At 40.6% G+C, this 16,987-nt stretch overlaps 1 protein-coding gene across 2 annotated transcripts in view; it reads left to right on the forward strand.

The window, feature by feature from the left end:
• The window catches only part of sema4c (sema domain, immunoglobulin domain (Ig), transmembrane domain (TM) and short cytoplasmic domain, (semaphorin) 4C), a 108,925-nt gene that overhangs the window by 72,750 nt on the left and 19,188 nt on the right, over positions 1-16,987 (forward strand). For both annotated transcript variants that reach the window (XM_030738259.1, XM_030738258.1), the window contains 5 exons: positions 5,246-5,400; positions 11,003-11,065; positions 14,700-14,798; positions 15,166-15,262; positions 15,779-15,898. In XM_030738259.1, coding sequence (XP_030594119.1) covers positions 5,246-5,400; positions 11,003-11,065; positions 14,700-14,798; positions 15,166-15,262; positions 15,779-15,898 — 534 coding nt within the window. The remainder of the gene's footprint in view (positions 1-5,245; positions 5,401-11,002; positions 11,066-14,699; positions 14,799-15,165; positions 15,263-15,778; positions 15,899-16,987) is intronic.

A 16,987-nucleotide genomic window follows, 5' to 3' on the forward strand; every position in this document is an offset into this window, starting at 1 on the left:
AATTTTTATGGAAAAAAAAAAGAAGTCGGCTCCAGCTCCGTCTCCACAGATGGGAAAGAGCATTTTGTGATTTTTTTTTGTCATAATCTTTTTGTGATTGTTTGTGTCAGCCTGTGAGCAGCAAAAATGACAAACAACCCCAAATCGCGGGTAATCCACAACAAATTAAACAATCTGGGAATGTATCACATCGAGTCGTCTATTTCGTGTCAAAGGATGGTAGCTGAGTTGACAAAAGGCAACTAATATTTGGTAATTTTAATCAAATTACAGCAGTAATTGCAGCAACACTTGAAAAAGAAAGCCGGGCTTGTGTTTTACAAGGAATTCTGATGGTCAGCAGGGGGTAACTTGTATGGAAGTGAGAAAACTCACACTTGAGTGAACATTTTCCTGATTAGTGTTTTCTGTCACTAGTTTCAAGGCTTCAATACAGAATCACTACAGCTATCCTGATCCCTGTGGAGTGGACCCAGGGGTCTGAGTTTTTCTGTAAATTATTAGTTCTTTGGGGTTTTGAGAAGTGATTTATATTTGTGTTCTGTATGTGTTCATAGTTTTGTATTTCCTTGCGCTCGTGAGCTTTGTTACCTTCTGATGCTTGGTCTTGGTTTGTTATCGTTTTGTTTTTTGTGTCTTTAGTTCTTCCTTTAGTCATACATGACTTTGGATTTATTAGTTCACTTTAGCATTCCCATTCTGTTCCTTGCGTTGGTCTTTATGTGTTTCTTGTTGCATCTAGCTAATCTTGTTTCCCCGTTCAGTCGTGTCTCTCTTCCTGTTTTATTTTGGTAAGTCTGGCTCACTGTCTTGTGTTGTTTTACTTCCCCGTCTCATTTGGTTAGTTGTCTTCAGCCGTGTTCCCCACTTGTTTCCACTTCCTTCATTACCTTTTATATATACTGTCTCAGTCTCCCCACACGGCTGCGTGCTGCTCGTCATGTATTCCCTGTGTTCCTAGAGTTCTGCATCCCAAGAGATTTCTGATTTCCTGCCTTTGTAATTTGTTTCTTGGACTCTGGACTTTGTTTATGCCCTGGACTATCAGCATTAAAACTCTCTTTGCCATTCCTGTCTCCTGTGTCCTGCATTTCAGTCTGCAATTAATCCACCTCTCACACAGCCTTAAATATGAAAACAGCATCATTTTGTAAATTATAGTTCCAGTTACACTAAAATGAGTAAGCATCATCAATAAAATAAGGGTAAGACCAAGGGCAGGGCTACCTTGTTAATCCTCTGAGGTCATAGCCGGTAAACCTATGATGACTTAGACCAACCTAATGGTTGGAGTTAGGATTAAGGGTTAGGGGTTAGGGTCGCCACCGATGATGACATAGACCTCACACAGTTAATGACAAGTCACTACTGCGTGGGTATGCCGTGTCCTCGGCTTCTCAGTCAGAGCATTCGGGTCCGTTTTTCAGTTTCAAGATCAAAATGTTGAACTTGAGGCTTCAAAGCAGTGGTCCGCAGTGCTGTGGCTGATTCAGTGTTTTGTTCATATACAGCCTGAGACTGTGTGTGAAGAACATACAAATACATTAGACGACTGATCGTGGCTAATTATCCCAACCGAGTCTGCTACTTTCAGCTGCTCCCTCAATCACGAGGGACACCACACGTTTGATTTGGCCGATTTTTACACCAGATATTCTTCCCGATACAAGTCCAAAAGGATCTGTGTCTCGTGCCGAGACTGAACTGGGGATCCTTTGCTTGTTAGGCGAATGTGTAAACTACTACACTATAGAGGCACTTCATAGAGCATGCTACAAGGATCACAAATAAAATCCCCATGCTGTCCGTTTGCTCTGACTAGCCAGTTATACTCCATTTCTTTGATTATATGCGCAGCACTCTAAAGAAGCTAACACCTAACAAGACCATTCCCAAAAGGCCCTCAAGCCCTTTGTTCAGAGTTCAGAACGAGGAGCTACTCCTGCAGACGTGAATTAATAACTGTACTATTTACAAAGCTATTTGTGTCTGACCCTTTATTTTTCCTCCAAGGTGACAATAAAAACAGAGCTGTGCTTTCAGTGCTGTCAGAAAGATTATGCAAAAATTTCATTAGGCTTGCTGGAGAGGTGAAACGTGCAAAAAAAATTAGGTGCATATCCAAATTTCTTTCTTTACAACTGCAGAATATTTCATTAGTTTATTAGAAAGCTTTCACCGAGTCACCTTTTCACATGTGGATGGTGCTAACAAAAAAAGCCAGCTCAGCATAGACTGCACTGTAGCACAAAAGGCAACATGAAAACACCCTGTCCTCATTTATTGGTTCCTACAGCCTCTAATTGTCCCTCAGCCTCATAGTGTCGAGACATAGCTCTGGTCATGCAACATTATAAAAGTAAGGAGTTCTCTACTTTTTTTCTTTTTTTTGTGTGTGTGTGGGGGGGTCTTCATTTCCTCGGGTTCTGGGAGAGAGTGTTCTCTCTTGCAGCTGACAACAAAACTTTTGCTGTGCTGTGCTGTTGGCTGAGATATTTCAAAGTTAGACGTATGGCTCCGGCAAGTATATAAAAAGTAGACTGCTCATTCTTTGCTTTGAGGACTTTGCGGACCCTTTACATGCACAGAAAGCTATATAAACAAAGCATTACACGGGCTTGTAAAGCCCTGCATTAAAATGTGATCTGCATGCGGCAGTGCAAGATTCCAGTCTCATTTATCGTTTGCATTTTCCATTTGAAATAATAATGGTCCAACTTTAAATCCCTGGTGCTGGTGCTTTGTATAGCTTCGATTACTCCGTTCCTTATCAAAGAATGAGTTTTCGTAATGCCGCAATGCTGAGTTTATAAGTGCTTTAACAATCTTTGGTCTTAAAGCTGTGTTAAATTGAGGCTAAACACAATTTAAGTTGTTTTCCTAAACAAGATTAGTCGATTTTCCCAATTTGAAAGCTACCTCTCTTAATGGAATTTTTATTGAACAAGTGTATGAATACAAACATCTTGGCTTCTGGCTCGTGGCAAATGCACTTTTAAAACTTGCTCTAAAGCACTGGCTGATTGAAGCTGTTGAAGGATAGTTGTGATTCTGCAGATTATGCACTCTTTCAGTCTTTGCATCAGCCCTAAATCAATCATCTATATTCATCAACGTGCTCCCACTTTAAGAGCTCGAGATTCTGGCAAACTATGCTATTAGATTCATAATGTTTGGGTGTAATGGTACACACCCATGCACTCTCCATCAAAACAAGGGCTGGTCTGAGAGAGCATCATTGCCTCTTGTTTATTTGCACAGCTTTTCTAAATAGACGACTGCCTTATCACACTGCTGACATGTAGATCTGGAACTTATCAGACTTTCCCCGAAGACACGGCTTCTGCTCCAGGTTCTCAAAGTAAATACAGAGCTTGGGAAGCTTTCCGTGCAGTGCGCCATCCTGCAGGAATAATTTACAGGAGATCTTCAAGCTAGATATTGTGGGTAGTCTCAGCAAACTCCTCAAAACCTGGCACGTTATGACCTCCTTCCTAACCTGCAGTTATGTTCGTTTAATTACATATTCAATAAACCCATTTGATAAAAAAGTGTATTCTTGTAATTGTAGTAGCTGAGTACATTGAAAAGGGTCAAAATTAAATCTTTGTCAGTTAAATCAAATGTTGGTTTGGAGAGTATAAGTTTTCTCAAAAAAATGTTAAATATCTGGACTGAAGGAGTTGTACTGGGGGAAGTGCGATAAGACGTAAACACAACTGTTAAATTATCAGTTTACAAAGCTAACATTGCAAATGTGTGAGTCAACACATGCCAATTTGCACGTCCTTAGTATTTTTTTTTTTTTGCAGCTGTTTCTTGCTATTTGGCAAATGCACAGTCAGTTGATCATACTCTTAGCGCCACTTTTCTTTAGTTGCCCAGTGATATATGTGCCGGTTACAAGTTGTTAACTTGTAACCGGCAGGTTACAGTTCATTTAGAGCTTGTTCACTGAGTTGTCTGCTGCGACTGCATTCTTTTTGTCATGTCGCGCTGTGCGGCAGGAGCGGGAAGACCCCAAAATGCAGGACTCACAGGCAGAACTTAACAAAAAAGGTGTTTACTGTGGAAAAAAAAAAAGATCAGGACTATACTGGGATGGACGGGTGCCAGAACTAAATGCGTGAAAACAAACACAGGGACACACACACAGCAGCAGGAGTCATAGACAACGACGTGGCAATGAACAGAAGAAAATTGAAGGCTTAATGTAATTAGGGCAAAAGGAAACAGCAGGGCACAGCACAGGGGACGCAAAACTAAGCACAAAGCACAGGGAACACAAGACTGTCAAAATAAAACAGGAAGTGACTTAACAAGGTACACGCAGACTAGACACGGGGGACTGGCACACAGACACGGGATAGAGATGCAGACTAGTCACAACACTGGGAATAAAACTCAGTATGAAAGGAGGTCAAGACCACAGATGCAGGGGAGACAGGGACAAAGGGAACCAGAACACCAAAACAAACTGGGAAATAACAAAACTTCAGGGAAAACAAAACTAAACACAAAATGCTGGGCATACGGCCCAGGACCATGACACTTTTAATTTACTCAAAGTCCTTTTTTTAATTAAATAAAATGTTGATCAAGGCAACTGCAGTATCTGGAAATATTGCATTAAAGTAAAAATACTGCCTTTTTTCTTCACACAGTATTTGAACCCCACTCCTCCAGGTGGAAGTTATACTTTTGAATTTTATACCGTGTTACACTCCTCCGCATTCATAATTGGCCAAAGGCTTTCATCATTGGGTTTTGTGAAGCCATAAAACAGACGCCAGAGGAGTTACAGCAGTGTAGTTCTGTTTTAATTATAATATAAACCAAAATTTTCTCATAGATTTGTTGTTTAGTGACACCAAAAACATGTTGGTGACGCCTTTGACCAGCACGGAAGGCTGTCGTGGTTTAGTTCATGAGCCCACAATGCACGAGCTCTCACAGGCAGGAGCTCTGTTGGGTAGCATTTAATGGCTGTGTGGAGGTACAACACAAAATCTCAGTGAAAAGAAGTGGGAGAGATGTATCACGGTGGATGACGCTAATCTATAGGCGGTGGTGTGGGTGAAGCTCGGAGGTGCGATTGAGTTGAGACGTCAACAAATTTCGTCAAGGAAAGCGTGAAATGTTCTTCTCAGGTGTTATTCATCTGTCAACAGATCAGCCAAAGAAAATGCAGCTATGTGTTATCATGTGATGTAATGCATTGATGTATCTGTGTGTCTTTATCCAGATGTGCTGGACAGCATGGCAAGGTTCAGCGTTCCTGGAGTGTTCAACTACAGCATGCTGACTCTGTCTGACCACGAGAGGGTTTTGTACGTCGGCGCACGGGAAGCTTTGTTCGCCTTGGACCCCAACGACATTAGCAGACAGCTACGACCACAGGTAATACATAATCACACAAATGTGTTTTAAAAGCTTTTTGTTTTGTTTTGTTTTTGACAGTGAAAGGGATATAAATATATTACAGTTCAATAAGGACAAGGAACGATTTCAAGAAAAATAATTACTGCCTGACTGCCGCTGCAAACACCCACACATTCTCAGACTCTTTTGTAGAAATGCAACAAATTAAATGATAACACATAAGATTTAATATCACGCAGCTTCATGATGGACAGTTCAGGAACAAAAAGCATCCTTCGCACGACTTCGTACAGAGTGCTGCAGAGATAAACACGCATTTCAAATAGTTAATTTAAATAGACCAAATTCAATTATGATATCATGTGTGATAGAATTATTATAGAAAGTCTTTAAAAATTATAAAGGTTCAGCTTGGATGAACAAGGAAGAAAACATTAAACACAATCTCTGTCTCTGCCATACTTTTTTGAAGTCTGTTAACTAACAGGCTGACCTTATTCTATTTTTTTTCCCCTTTTAGACTCAAGGACATTTGAGAACACATAATCTGGCAGGCAATCAAAGGACTTTATAGTACAATAACAAAGTCGACTGAGTCACTCTGGTTGTTAGGTCTTTTGTCAGTCTGGCGTGTATTTCTTCTTAACACCGCGGGCCACATCGAAGCTTAAATTGTAAAAATTACCAAGCAAATGAATACATTCTCAAAATGTAATAGTGCCCTCCTTGAAGGACCGAGAATATAACAAAATATATTAAGAACGTTGTGCTTCTATTGTGTCAACATGTCATTTGGCTTGACCCACGTGCATTTTTTTTTTTAAGTTTCCTTTATTTTGAAAGGGTGGGGGGGGGGGGGGGTTATGTTATTTCAAGGTTATGCCGAGCCCTGAAAGAGACCAAATGTACATCAAAACAAGAACATACAAGACAAGCACGAGACGATTTCAAGAAGCATTATTTTAATTCAAACAGAAACTTGAAAATAATGTTATATAGACAAAAGTATGATGGACTGTGAAGCTTTGTTAACATTAGCATCAGTTAAACAAAAAAACAAAACCATTTGTTTTGTTAACAAATGCTACAGCAATACAGTTTACACTCAACAGAGTAAGTGGTTAACATTAAGTGTGTTGCTGCTAACTTTAACAATAGTTTTATGACAAATTGCGCGTCTGCTTGGCACAAAATCTGGTGATGTGTGTGTTTAGCCAGCAGCCATTTTAGCTAGGTAGCTACAAAAAAAAAAAAAAACATTTTTGCCCTTTTTATTTTTTAGGCAGTTATCCAAAAGTATTGGCAAATTATAAAGGTCTGGTCTTTATTTCTCTAACACACCATCTTAGCTATTTCACTTGAGATATTACTGCTTTCAGTCTGTTCAGCTCTGCAGATCCGTCAGCTGAATTAAACTGGTCCGACTGGTATAGTCACAAACAAGAATCATCTTTGCTAATTATAAAAAAGGGTGTTTACAATATTAAAGCTCTAAATGTTTGTGCAGTGATGATTTACAGTTATTCTGCAAGGTTATTAAACTACTCTTGTTTTCAAGTTTGTGCTGAAAGTCTCCAACAGTAATGCTGTGAGCAGGCTGCCAGATATTAAGATGATAATGCGTGCGGCTATTGGCTCCAATATTTCACTTCTAACAGCACAAACATATCCACTGTGAATGTGTGGGAGTAGACAGGCACTCACGCACACTTGCCCAGGCTCTGGTCCTGTTCCTCGGAGTTCACGATGCACTCATTCAGTCTTGTTTTTTTACCGTCCTTGTTTTAATTTGTGGATCTTGTTTTCCTGCAAAGCACTCTGGGGCAAACATGTTTCTTTAAAGCACTCTATAAATACCCTTGACTTGACCTGATGCACACACGCACTTGCACACAGAGAGATGCTAAACCCTCAAAGGCTCAATCTGGTTTTGCTTTGCTCCCTCAATAATTGGTCCATATTGCGATCAATACAATTACAGCAATGCAATGAAGGTGTAGTGAGCAGCCCGCAGCGGTTTGGGGATTGCGATCTGATTTACTGCTGTAATGAGCAATTATTAGATGCACACACACATACCCACACACACTGACAGGGCTGGCTCAGCCGCTGGCTGTTTGAGTGAGGGTTATGAGTCTTACAGTAATGATAAGATCACCTGTTGTCAGCCCCCAGTGTGCAATGTAGACGGAAGAAGCCAAGTCAGAAAAATAACTGAACGGGGACGAGGGAATAGTCCGGCCCCTCTGTCACCATCTGCCCATCACTCTCTCGCGCCTGCCTTTCTTTCCTGTAACTGCTTCGCTTTTATTTCTTTGCTGCTGTCTGTCTTTCTTCCCTGGATATTTTCTAGGGATGTTTTTCCCAGCATTTAGACTTTCTTGAGACAAGCAGCTCCCATCTGCGTTTGAAGTGCTTTCTACTGCATTATTTAATTATTTTCTTTCCCCCCATGATGACTGTGGATTATTTCATTCAATAATTTTCTTTTATGAATTTCAGTCTGTTCTGTTTATGGACTAGTTCACCTTGTTCCAGCATTTTAGAGCCCACTTCCACACAGTGGAATGATTACCCTACTCTTAATCAGAATAACGGATCCCACTGGAATTTCACATGATGTGAAATTTGAGCATCTTTGTTCTACTTAGCTTAACCAACAATTTTAGGAACTTGCAACCAGTCAGAATGAACAGACTTAAGTATAGCTGCGAATGCACCCAGTATTCACTGAGTCCCAGTCTCTCAGACCACATTCAGAGATTGTCTGGGCAGCACGTGGACAGATTTTTCTGCACTGTCTACACGAATGTGTCCTGGGTCATATTAAAGGTTGGGCCTGCAGAACTCACATGCTTCGCACCAATAAGAATGAATTAAAAGCAGGAACCACAGGGTAGGAACAAAGGCTGTTTTGTTTTCTGTAGAAATAATGGTATACCACAGCATTAATATTCAGGCTAAACAGCTTTACTGATAACAGATCTCAAAAGCAGCCTCATCAGCTGCCAGAATTTAGTTTCTTTTTAATTTTGAAACATCGCAGAAAAAGGATGGATGGATGGACAATCCTTTTACCCGTCAATTCACAGCTGATCAGACAACAGGACATCAGTGATCGGCCAGTGCTTCGTGTTTTTATATGTTTTTGTTATCTTCAGTAAGGCTGTTATAGTTAATGAATCCCTATTAACTGACCTTAACTCCCAATGCCGCCATTTGTATGCAGCTGTTCAACCGAATCTTTACTTGTCCATTTTTTTAATGAATCTCTTGAAGCTATATCGCAGGTTTAAATAAGCCCATTCATATTTTAGGATATTAGTAGCCATTCATTTTGCATAAGGCTGCCGGCCAGTTGTGCAAGTAAAAATAAAGCACTTTGAAGGGAATGGCTGTGTAGCCTGTGCGTGTATTTGCAGACACAGGTTGCAGGACTTATAATAGCATGGCAGTGTTGGCCTGCATCTTAAATGCAGGCAACAGGTCAGTTCTGGTAATGCGGTTGCAGGGGAGGGCAGGTTTGGAAAATTTGACCCATGCAGAACAAGAATATTTGGTCTTTGCAGACAGAAATGATTTAAGTTCTACATGTATTTGCATATAGATTGGGGGGATGAAATCCAATCAAAAGTGGTCACTCAAGACACATGTGGAGATGCATTCTAATACCAGGTGTGAACTGGCGCACTTAGAGCTGTCCACTTTGATCAGATCTCCCGAGATGCATGTTAATGCCAATTCTGAACAGGGCTTAAAAAGCTGCTGCACATTATTAAAGTAAGATGCACTGATTCTTATTTAGCGCTTTTCCACTCTGCATGAGCGCTCAAAGCACTTCATACAGCGTGTCTCATTCACCCATTCACACACACAGATATTCATACAAGCACTTTCCACATTTAAGTGCTTTCTGTCTAACATTCACACACATTCACGCTCCGACGAACGCATCGGGAGCAACTCGGGGGTCTGGTATCTTGCCCAAGGATAGTTTGGCACGCAGAATGGAGCAGTCAGGGATTGAACCACCAACCTTAGTAGATGAACTGCTCTACTTCCTGAGGCACAGCCTTTCCCAAAGCAGTGCATTAATGGGATTTAGAGGGGGGCTTGTCTTTATAAGCCATTAGTCATTGATACTGAGGGCAGCTAATACTACCTCCTGAATTTATATTTATTCTAATGCTTAATATGTGCGGAGAAATTCTTGGGATGACTGGTGACCACCGATCCTGCAGGTGATATTTCACAGCCACTGAGCCTATTGATTAGGTCGCTTATTAAAGCTTGACCACTGTAGCTCTATCGTGTCCCTAGTAAACACAGGATACTCAATAAATAGTGATAGCAAAGGCTAAGGTGAATAATTTTCATGTCCTTTATCTTCTTCATATGTAAAATGTATGTAGTTATGCTCATATTGGCTTATACCGAAGTTCATTTGTAAAACCAACCAGGCTCATAGTTCTTTCCTGTTTAAGACCATTAAAATTTGCCACTATTGTTTTAATGCGTATCTCATTTTTAAACGACAGTCTACCTACCCGTGTGTTATATGGCAGGAGCCCATGATTTGATTGCTGCTGGTTTAAATCCAGTCAAGTAAATCAGTTTAATTTTAAATATGCTGCTGTTCTCTCCCTGTAATGGCCAGTCTAATTATTTTTAATGGTGTGGAAACCTCTTAGTAAATAGAGTTCATATTTTGGACTTGTGTCCACATAGCAGGGTTAAGCCATGTGTTACAGTTTCAGAAAAGTAGCTACTGTAAATAAATCCCAATGTTTCTTGGTTAAACAAAGTATGGATATATGAAGTGTCAAAGTATGTGGACTTTAAAAAAATAAAAAAATTCTTTCCCCCTACATGTCTCAGCAAAATTTTACCTTTTGGAGGATAAAAGCCCACAGCTAGAGAAGTACTTTGTACAAGTGCATTAAATTTGAACTCTTTTCAGTCTGGCTTTGATCCTTTAAACAATGGTACAATCATCAGAGAATTGTTCTGCAGTAAAGACCTCACGGCTTCCTACCTACCACAAATCACAGGTTTGATCGGGCAGAAACACAGCTGCCAGGGAAAGAACCCTGTGGCTGTTCTCTGCACCACCTGGGCAGCTCGGTCGGTGGACTGTTTTAATTAACTTTACTGCGTGTTTAGTTTAGGATGAACCGCTATAACACATCGTTCTGAACATATCTTTGCCTTCTTTTTTTCTTTTTTTTTTTTATTCATGTACATCCACTCTCAGTTCCTGCTAGAGATCATCTTTAAGATGTTAAAATTTTGAGTATTAAACTATATTTGTCAAACGTACTGCCGATGGTGGTGATGGCTGTTGCTATAGTTACTGCAGCTAGTGGTTAAGAATACAGAGCTTAGTGACTGAATTAGACAAAATGGCAAAAATGGAAAGGACTTTTTTGCAGTGGTGTGTCTCACTGTGCACCTTGTTAGAGACAAATGAGGCAATTTCTTTCCCTATTTGCAGCATGTAATATGTACACAGTATATTATATACAAATAGACAGCATACTTAGAGGTATATTACTTGTGGGCAAAAGGCAGACAACATCATTCTTGCAGCTCAACACGTCTGTGCCTTTCCTTTCTCCAGATCGACTGGCCGGCTCCGCAGGATAAGAAGAGGGAGTGTGCTGCCAAGGGCAAGAACAACCAGGTAATGTAAATTTTAGTTGACATGGTTGTTGGGGTTACCTGCTTTGCTCAAGGGGTGCACAGTACTAGTTTCTAAGACAATCATTTCCAAGAGCATGAAAACATTACTCACTCCACTACTCACTCAATTACGGTTTATCAAGCCGGTCTAGGTTTTCAAACTGGAAAGCTTCCAGTCATTACATTAGCACACAGTGAAGTGCATCTTCCAGACAGGGTCAGCAACTTTTAAGGTAGTTCAATCTGTGTGTTTTGCTGTAAGCAACAAAAGGGATAATGGAAGTCTTGCTCCAACAATGATGGAATATAATGAAAATTTGGTTGCACTGCAAGACAACCTGGTTTTATAGAACAAATATTACAATTATCTTGTAACAAACACAAGTAGATACAACACATTCCCGTTTTTGTCAAAGGTTGAATGAACAGTCACTGTGCCCAGCTACTAAACACTCCAGGACATAGCCTTTCTTTGCTTTTCATATGAATTAGGCAGACAACAAACAGCTAACATGTTGGCTAGCTGTAGAGGAGATGTCAGGCTGTTTCCAGTCATCATGATGAGATAAGATAACCTCTGGCTGGCCTTACCTTCATATTTAAAGAGACAGACCTGATAACACAGACTGTAAAGCACTGTAGAACAATTTGTTTGTTTGTTTTTGGAGCCAGAAGTAGGCAATAGGCCTAAGATAACAGCTAACACTATCATGGTGCATTCATGAACTATATAACTGGATCACACAGATACCTGCTAATGTTTAGTAGTCTATGTTAAAAATACTAAAAAAATACTTTCAGTCATCGAAACTGGAGCACAGGTAGCTACTGTCATTAAAAATGTAGGCAGGTAATGCTGCACCAGCTGTAAAAACTGTCCAGACTCCTTAAAATGCACAACGTTAAGGCTTGAATAAAACTTTAAAAGGCGAGTTAAAGCACTAGCACCTGCACAGCTGATCTGAAAGGGGAAATACTTACAGAGATCAGCAGTTTTTATACCAGGTTGTAAGTATGTTTCTGTCTGCTGTAAAACCTTTTGGGGGCTGACTCGCTTTGGAGGAACCCTCGAGTTGCCGTTAAAGAAACTGCAGTTTTTGGCACATATATGCCTATATGCATGCCAAAAGGTAATATATCATGGCACCTGTTAGTGGAGGGGATATATTAGGGAGCAAGTGAACATTTTGTCCTCAAAGTTGATGTGTTAGAAGCAGGAAAAAATGGGCAAGAGTAAGGATTTGAGCAAGTTTGTGTGTGTGTCTTAATTGTGATGGCTAGACGAGGATCTCCAAAACTGCAGCTCTTGTGGGATGTTCCCAGTCTGCAGTGGTCAGTATGTATCAAAAGTGGTCCAAAGAAGGAACAGTGGTGAACCAGCGACAAGGTTATGGGTGGTCAAATCTGGGGAACGAAGGCTGGCCCGTGTGGCCTGATCCAACAGACTAGCTACTGTAGCTCAAATTGCTGAAAAAGTTAATGCTGGTTCTAATAGAAAAGTGTCAGGATACACAGTGCATCGCACTTTGTTGCGTATGGTGCTGCATAGCTGCAGACCAGTCATGTCCACTGACGAAACTGCCAACAATGGGTGCCTGAGCGTCACAACTGAACCACAGAGCAATGAAAGACGGTGGCCTGGTCTGATGAATCATGCTTTCTTTTACACATGGATGTAAAAGAAAATGTTTGTTTCTGTGTCACTTGCTCTGCTGGGAAACCTTTGGTCCTGCCATCTATGTGGATGGTACTTTGACACATATCACCTACTTTAGCACTGCTGCAGACCGTGTACACCCTTTCATTGAAATGGTATTCCCTGATAGCTGTGGCCTCTTTCAGCAGGATAATGCTCTCTGCCACGTAGCAAAAATGGTTCAGGAATGGTTTGAGGAGCACAACAGCTTGTTTGAGGTGTTGATTTAGCCTCTAAATTCCCCAGATCTCAATCCAGTCGAACATCTGTGGGATGTGCTGGACAAACAAGTCCGACCCATGGAGGCCCCACCTCACACCTTATGGGATCTTAAAGGATCTGTTGCTAACATCTTGGTCCAGATACCACAGCACACATTTAGGGGTTTAGTGGAGTCCATGTCTCAATGACTCAGGGCTATTTTAGCAGCAAAAGAAGGACCAACACAATATTAGGCAGGTGGTCATAATGTTGGTATACATGGTCTTCTTCAATCCCAGAAGTTCCATCTTGCATGATAGCGGTGTCTTCTCACCTATTTCTTAACAAAGAGCCGTTTCTTTAATAGATGTGTTTTGTTATTGTTATGACGTAATGATGTAATGCAGTCAGAGAAGGATCTTTTGATTTTTAAATTTTTTAAAAAATTCAGCATCCTCCAGTTCTCACCATCAGTTATGGTACATTTGTAAACATGAACTGGTGTGTGAGTTGGTCCCTGCAAGCTCTGCAAATTTAATCTCAGGGAAAACCTCCCACTGCGGCTTGATTTGCAAGAAGTCACGTTAAATATTTTATAGACGCACGCAGAGGTTTCTGAAATAAAGCTAAACCTCCTCTCGATGAACAGTCGTAACTTTTGATGGGGTTTGAAAGAGTAAGGGTGTAATAGTTCACTGGAGTGCAGGAGCAGCACTAGCAGCATTTCTTTAACTAAAACTGCCTCCGACCTAAGTAAAAAAATATATGTTTAGAAATTAGTGCAACTGGGGATTTAAAAACACTTCAAGTGATTTTAAACATTTATTACAACTTAATGCACACTGAAACTTTACCTTCTGAGGATCGATGACTTTTCTTTCTTTCTGTGCAAATAAAGTGTGCTGGACTGTGGTGTGGACAGTTGTAAACACTCATTTTATTCTTAATCTTTTTATTCTCTTGATCTACTTTAGCAGCAAAACTATCCCACAGTGCTTTCATATGGTAATTTACTTACTACGCAGGAATCACCATATGGTATTTAGAATGCCCGTTGTTACATTTAATTGGTTTTCTTTTTATGCAGTTTTGTAGTTGGGTTGATAGAGGACTGTCTGCCAGACACATCTCATGCTAAATCAGTGACAGCATTGAGCAGAAAACCTAAATTTAAAAGCATCACATCGCTCACATGACTGCCGTGAGATAGAGATACTGTTTTGCAGCTGGTTTAAGAGCAACATAAACTTGGTGCACTGATTTATTTATTACAGTTGAATGAATCACGTGTGAGCATCTGTTTCCATTTCCATTCAAAGAGCTTTATTCTTCGTCACAGTGCAGACATTAAAGGGCACTTCCCATAAAGCATTGCATGAATCATTCTGATATATGGAGTCATATCTTTTGAATGAATCAGTATCTTTCTTGTTTGCTTTAATGAATATGTTGTTTCACTGCCTTGACTAAATTGGACACTGGATAGATTCGCTCACCAATATCAAACAGATCCAAGTAAATGTACGCTGATTTCACACCTTCCTAATATAAGGGTCTTATCAGCAAACATTTTCAGGGTTAGTGATGATCCAAAAGAAGTCTCAGTGAAGCTTTAGCATAAAGCTAAATCTCAGACAATCTGTTAAATATTCTGAAAGTCTTTCTGACGGAATCAGTTTCCCATTAGCAGACAACACTGACGGCGTTTCAAATAACTCCTCTTCGCTCTCTCTCACAGACCGAGTGTTTCAACTACATCCGCTTCCTCCAGAGCTACAACCACACGCTTCTCTACACCTGCGGCACCTATGCCTTCCAACCCAAATGCACTTACGTGGTAAGTACACGTGCATTTCCCTAGATAGCAAGTCACAGCGAGCCAGTGCTGACAGGTGTCAACTTGAGATTTCAGCCATCTGACCCGAGGCGAAGACCACTGTGTGACAAAATAAAAATAAATGCAATGGAAAATCAGCGTCTCACGCAGGGTTAGCTGAACGTGTGAAGGCTTGAGCGAGTAGATGTGCACGCATATTGTGTGACACTGATGCGACAGGACAACATGGCGAGTTGTGAAGATATAGTCCTTGTAATGGACAGACAGACCTTGCAGCTGTGCAGCATAGGTCGATATATACTGATCATCCTCACTGTGTGTGTGTGTGTGTGTGTGTGTGTGTGTGCGAATCTTTGCATGTTTGCAGAATGCAGATTCTTTTACCCTCAACACTGCAGCCCTGGAAGATGGGAAGGGAAAATGCCCGTATGACCCTGCCAAGGGCCACACTGGACTTATAGTGGGTAAGTATAGACATGCATATATCCCTGTGTGAGTAATAAAAGTAATTGTTTCTGGATGTTTCTGAACAGGTTTAGGCATTGTTAAAGATTCACTTCAACCTAAAGAGAAAGACAAGTCCCTTGGTGGAAATTCATTGACTTCTATTATCAAAAGAAAAACACACACAGTCAGCTTCTGTTGTTCCATCTCAGCAATTTTGTATACTGATGGGAACAACCCCACAGTTTTTAGAGCTCTAAAAGAAGCATAAAATGTCCATCAAATCTCCACAAACTGCTCATGCAGAATTTCCCATCTGTTTTCTAGCCATACTATTGCTCTGAGAGTCCAAAAGTCCAGTTTAACTTGCACGCTGCATTCACTCCATTGTGGACAGATTCACTGAACCTACAGGCACCCATTCACCGTCCTGCATTTGTGTTTCCCAGCTGAACCACTGACCCTCTCTCTTTGTCAGCCTGTACAATAGCCACTAAGAAAAGAATGAAACTAAAGCTTGCATTTTGTTGGTACAGATAAGGAGCTGTACTCAGCAACGCTCAACAACTTCCTGGGTACAGAGCCAGTGATTCTGAGGAACCTGGGTCAACAGCATTACAGCATGAAGAGTGAATACTTGCCTGCCTGGCTCAATGGTAAGTTAAAAAAAAAAAAAAAAAAGAGCACATAAGACAAAGAAGAGAGAATGGGTAAGCCCACCAGCTGAAGAGGGAAGACAGGGAGGGAAGAAAAGAGAATAAGAGCAAAAGTTCCCATCTTGAGTATAATTGTGTTCAGGGAGACTCTCATATGGATCCTACTTCTGTATGAAGCTTCAGATATTTATTAAACTCAAAAAGAGTTTATTAAATACTACAAACAGAACCAAAAATATACCATAAAATATATAATTTCCTGTTGAAAGTCAAAACATTTGTTACTGCTCAGTCTCCACGATCTGCAATAAAGGCTGCGTTTTTGTGGGCATTTTATTTTGAAATTAAAACTGTGGAACAAAGTAAATGAGCCAAAACACGATACACAATAAAGACATTTGTTAGGAGAGGTCAAGGTGTGTGTTTCCTCGAATTACACAATAAGTTTATGCACTGTGTTATTCCAGAAATGAGGGAAAAGCCTGATTTCCAGACTGTTATCAGGTGTAGCCAGCTAACGATACAAAGTTTCCACTCTCACTCTTTAAGAAACCCACTTTCCATCCTAGCTGCTGTGTGCTGGTTTATCAAATTATCTTCAGAAGAAAAATGTCAGGTCATGCATACTTTTGTTTGAATTCAACTATAATATTCAGTCTTTTTTCCCCCCAAGTCACACTGATACTGGCAAATGAAACATGTATGTATGTTTAAAATAAAATCACAGTGGAGGGAGATAAAACTGGCTTCTTTTTGCCAGAGGTTCATTAAATAAAAATAAGATGAGGAAACAAAAGAACAAGAGAAAGAGAATTGAGTTGCAGGAAATGAAGACCGTGCTTGGGCTGCAGAGAAGGACCGTTATCGCGTGTGTGTGTGTGTGTGGGGGGGGGGGGGGGGGGGGGCACTTGGAGAGAAATGAAGATGAGAGAAGAGGATGAAATCACAGCAGGAAAAAATATGTGATGGAAGAACAGATATGAGGATTGCTGATGAAAAGATTGAGGGATTGATGAGGGGAATGGAGGACGGAGAGAGGGAGGCGGAACATGCAGCCGACGCAGGGGTTTGGACTGATGTGTCCATTCA

Source organism: Archocentrus centrarchus, chromosome 9 (genome assembly GCF_007364275.1).
Source record: "Archocentrus centrarchus isolate MPI-CPG fArcCen1 chromosome 9, fArcCen1, whole genome shotgun sequence".
Taxonomy (NCBI): domain Eukaryota; kingdom Metazoa; phylum Chordata; class Actinopteri; order Cichliformes; family Cichlidae; genus Archocentrus; species Archocentrus centrarchus.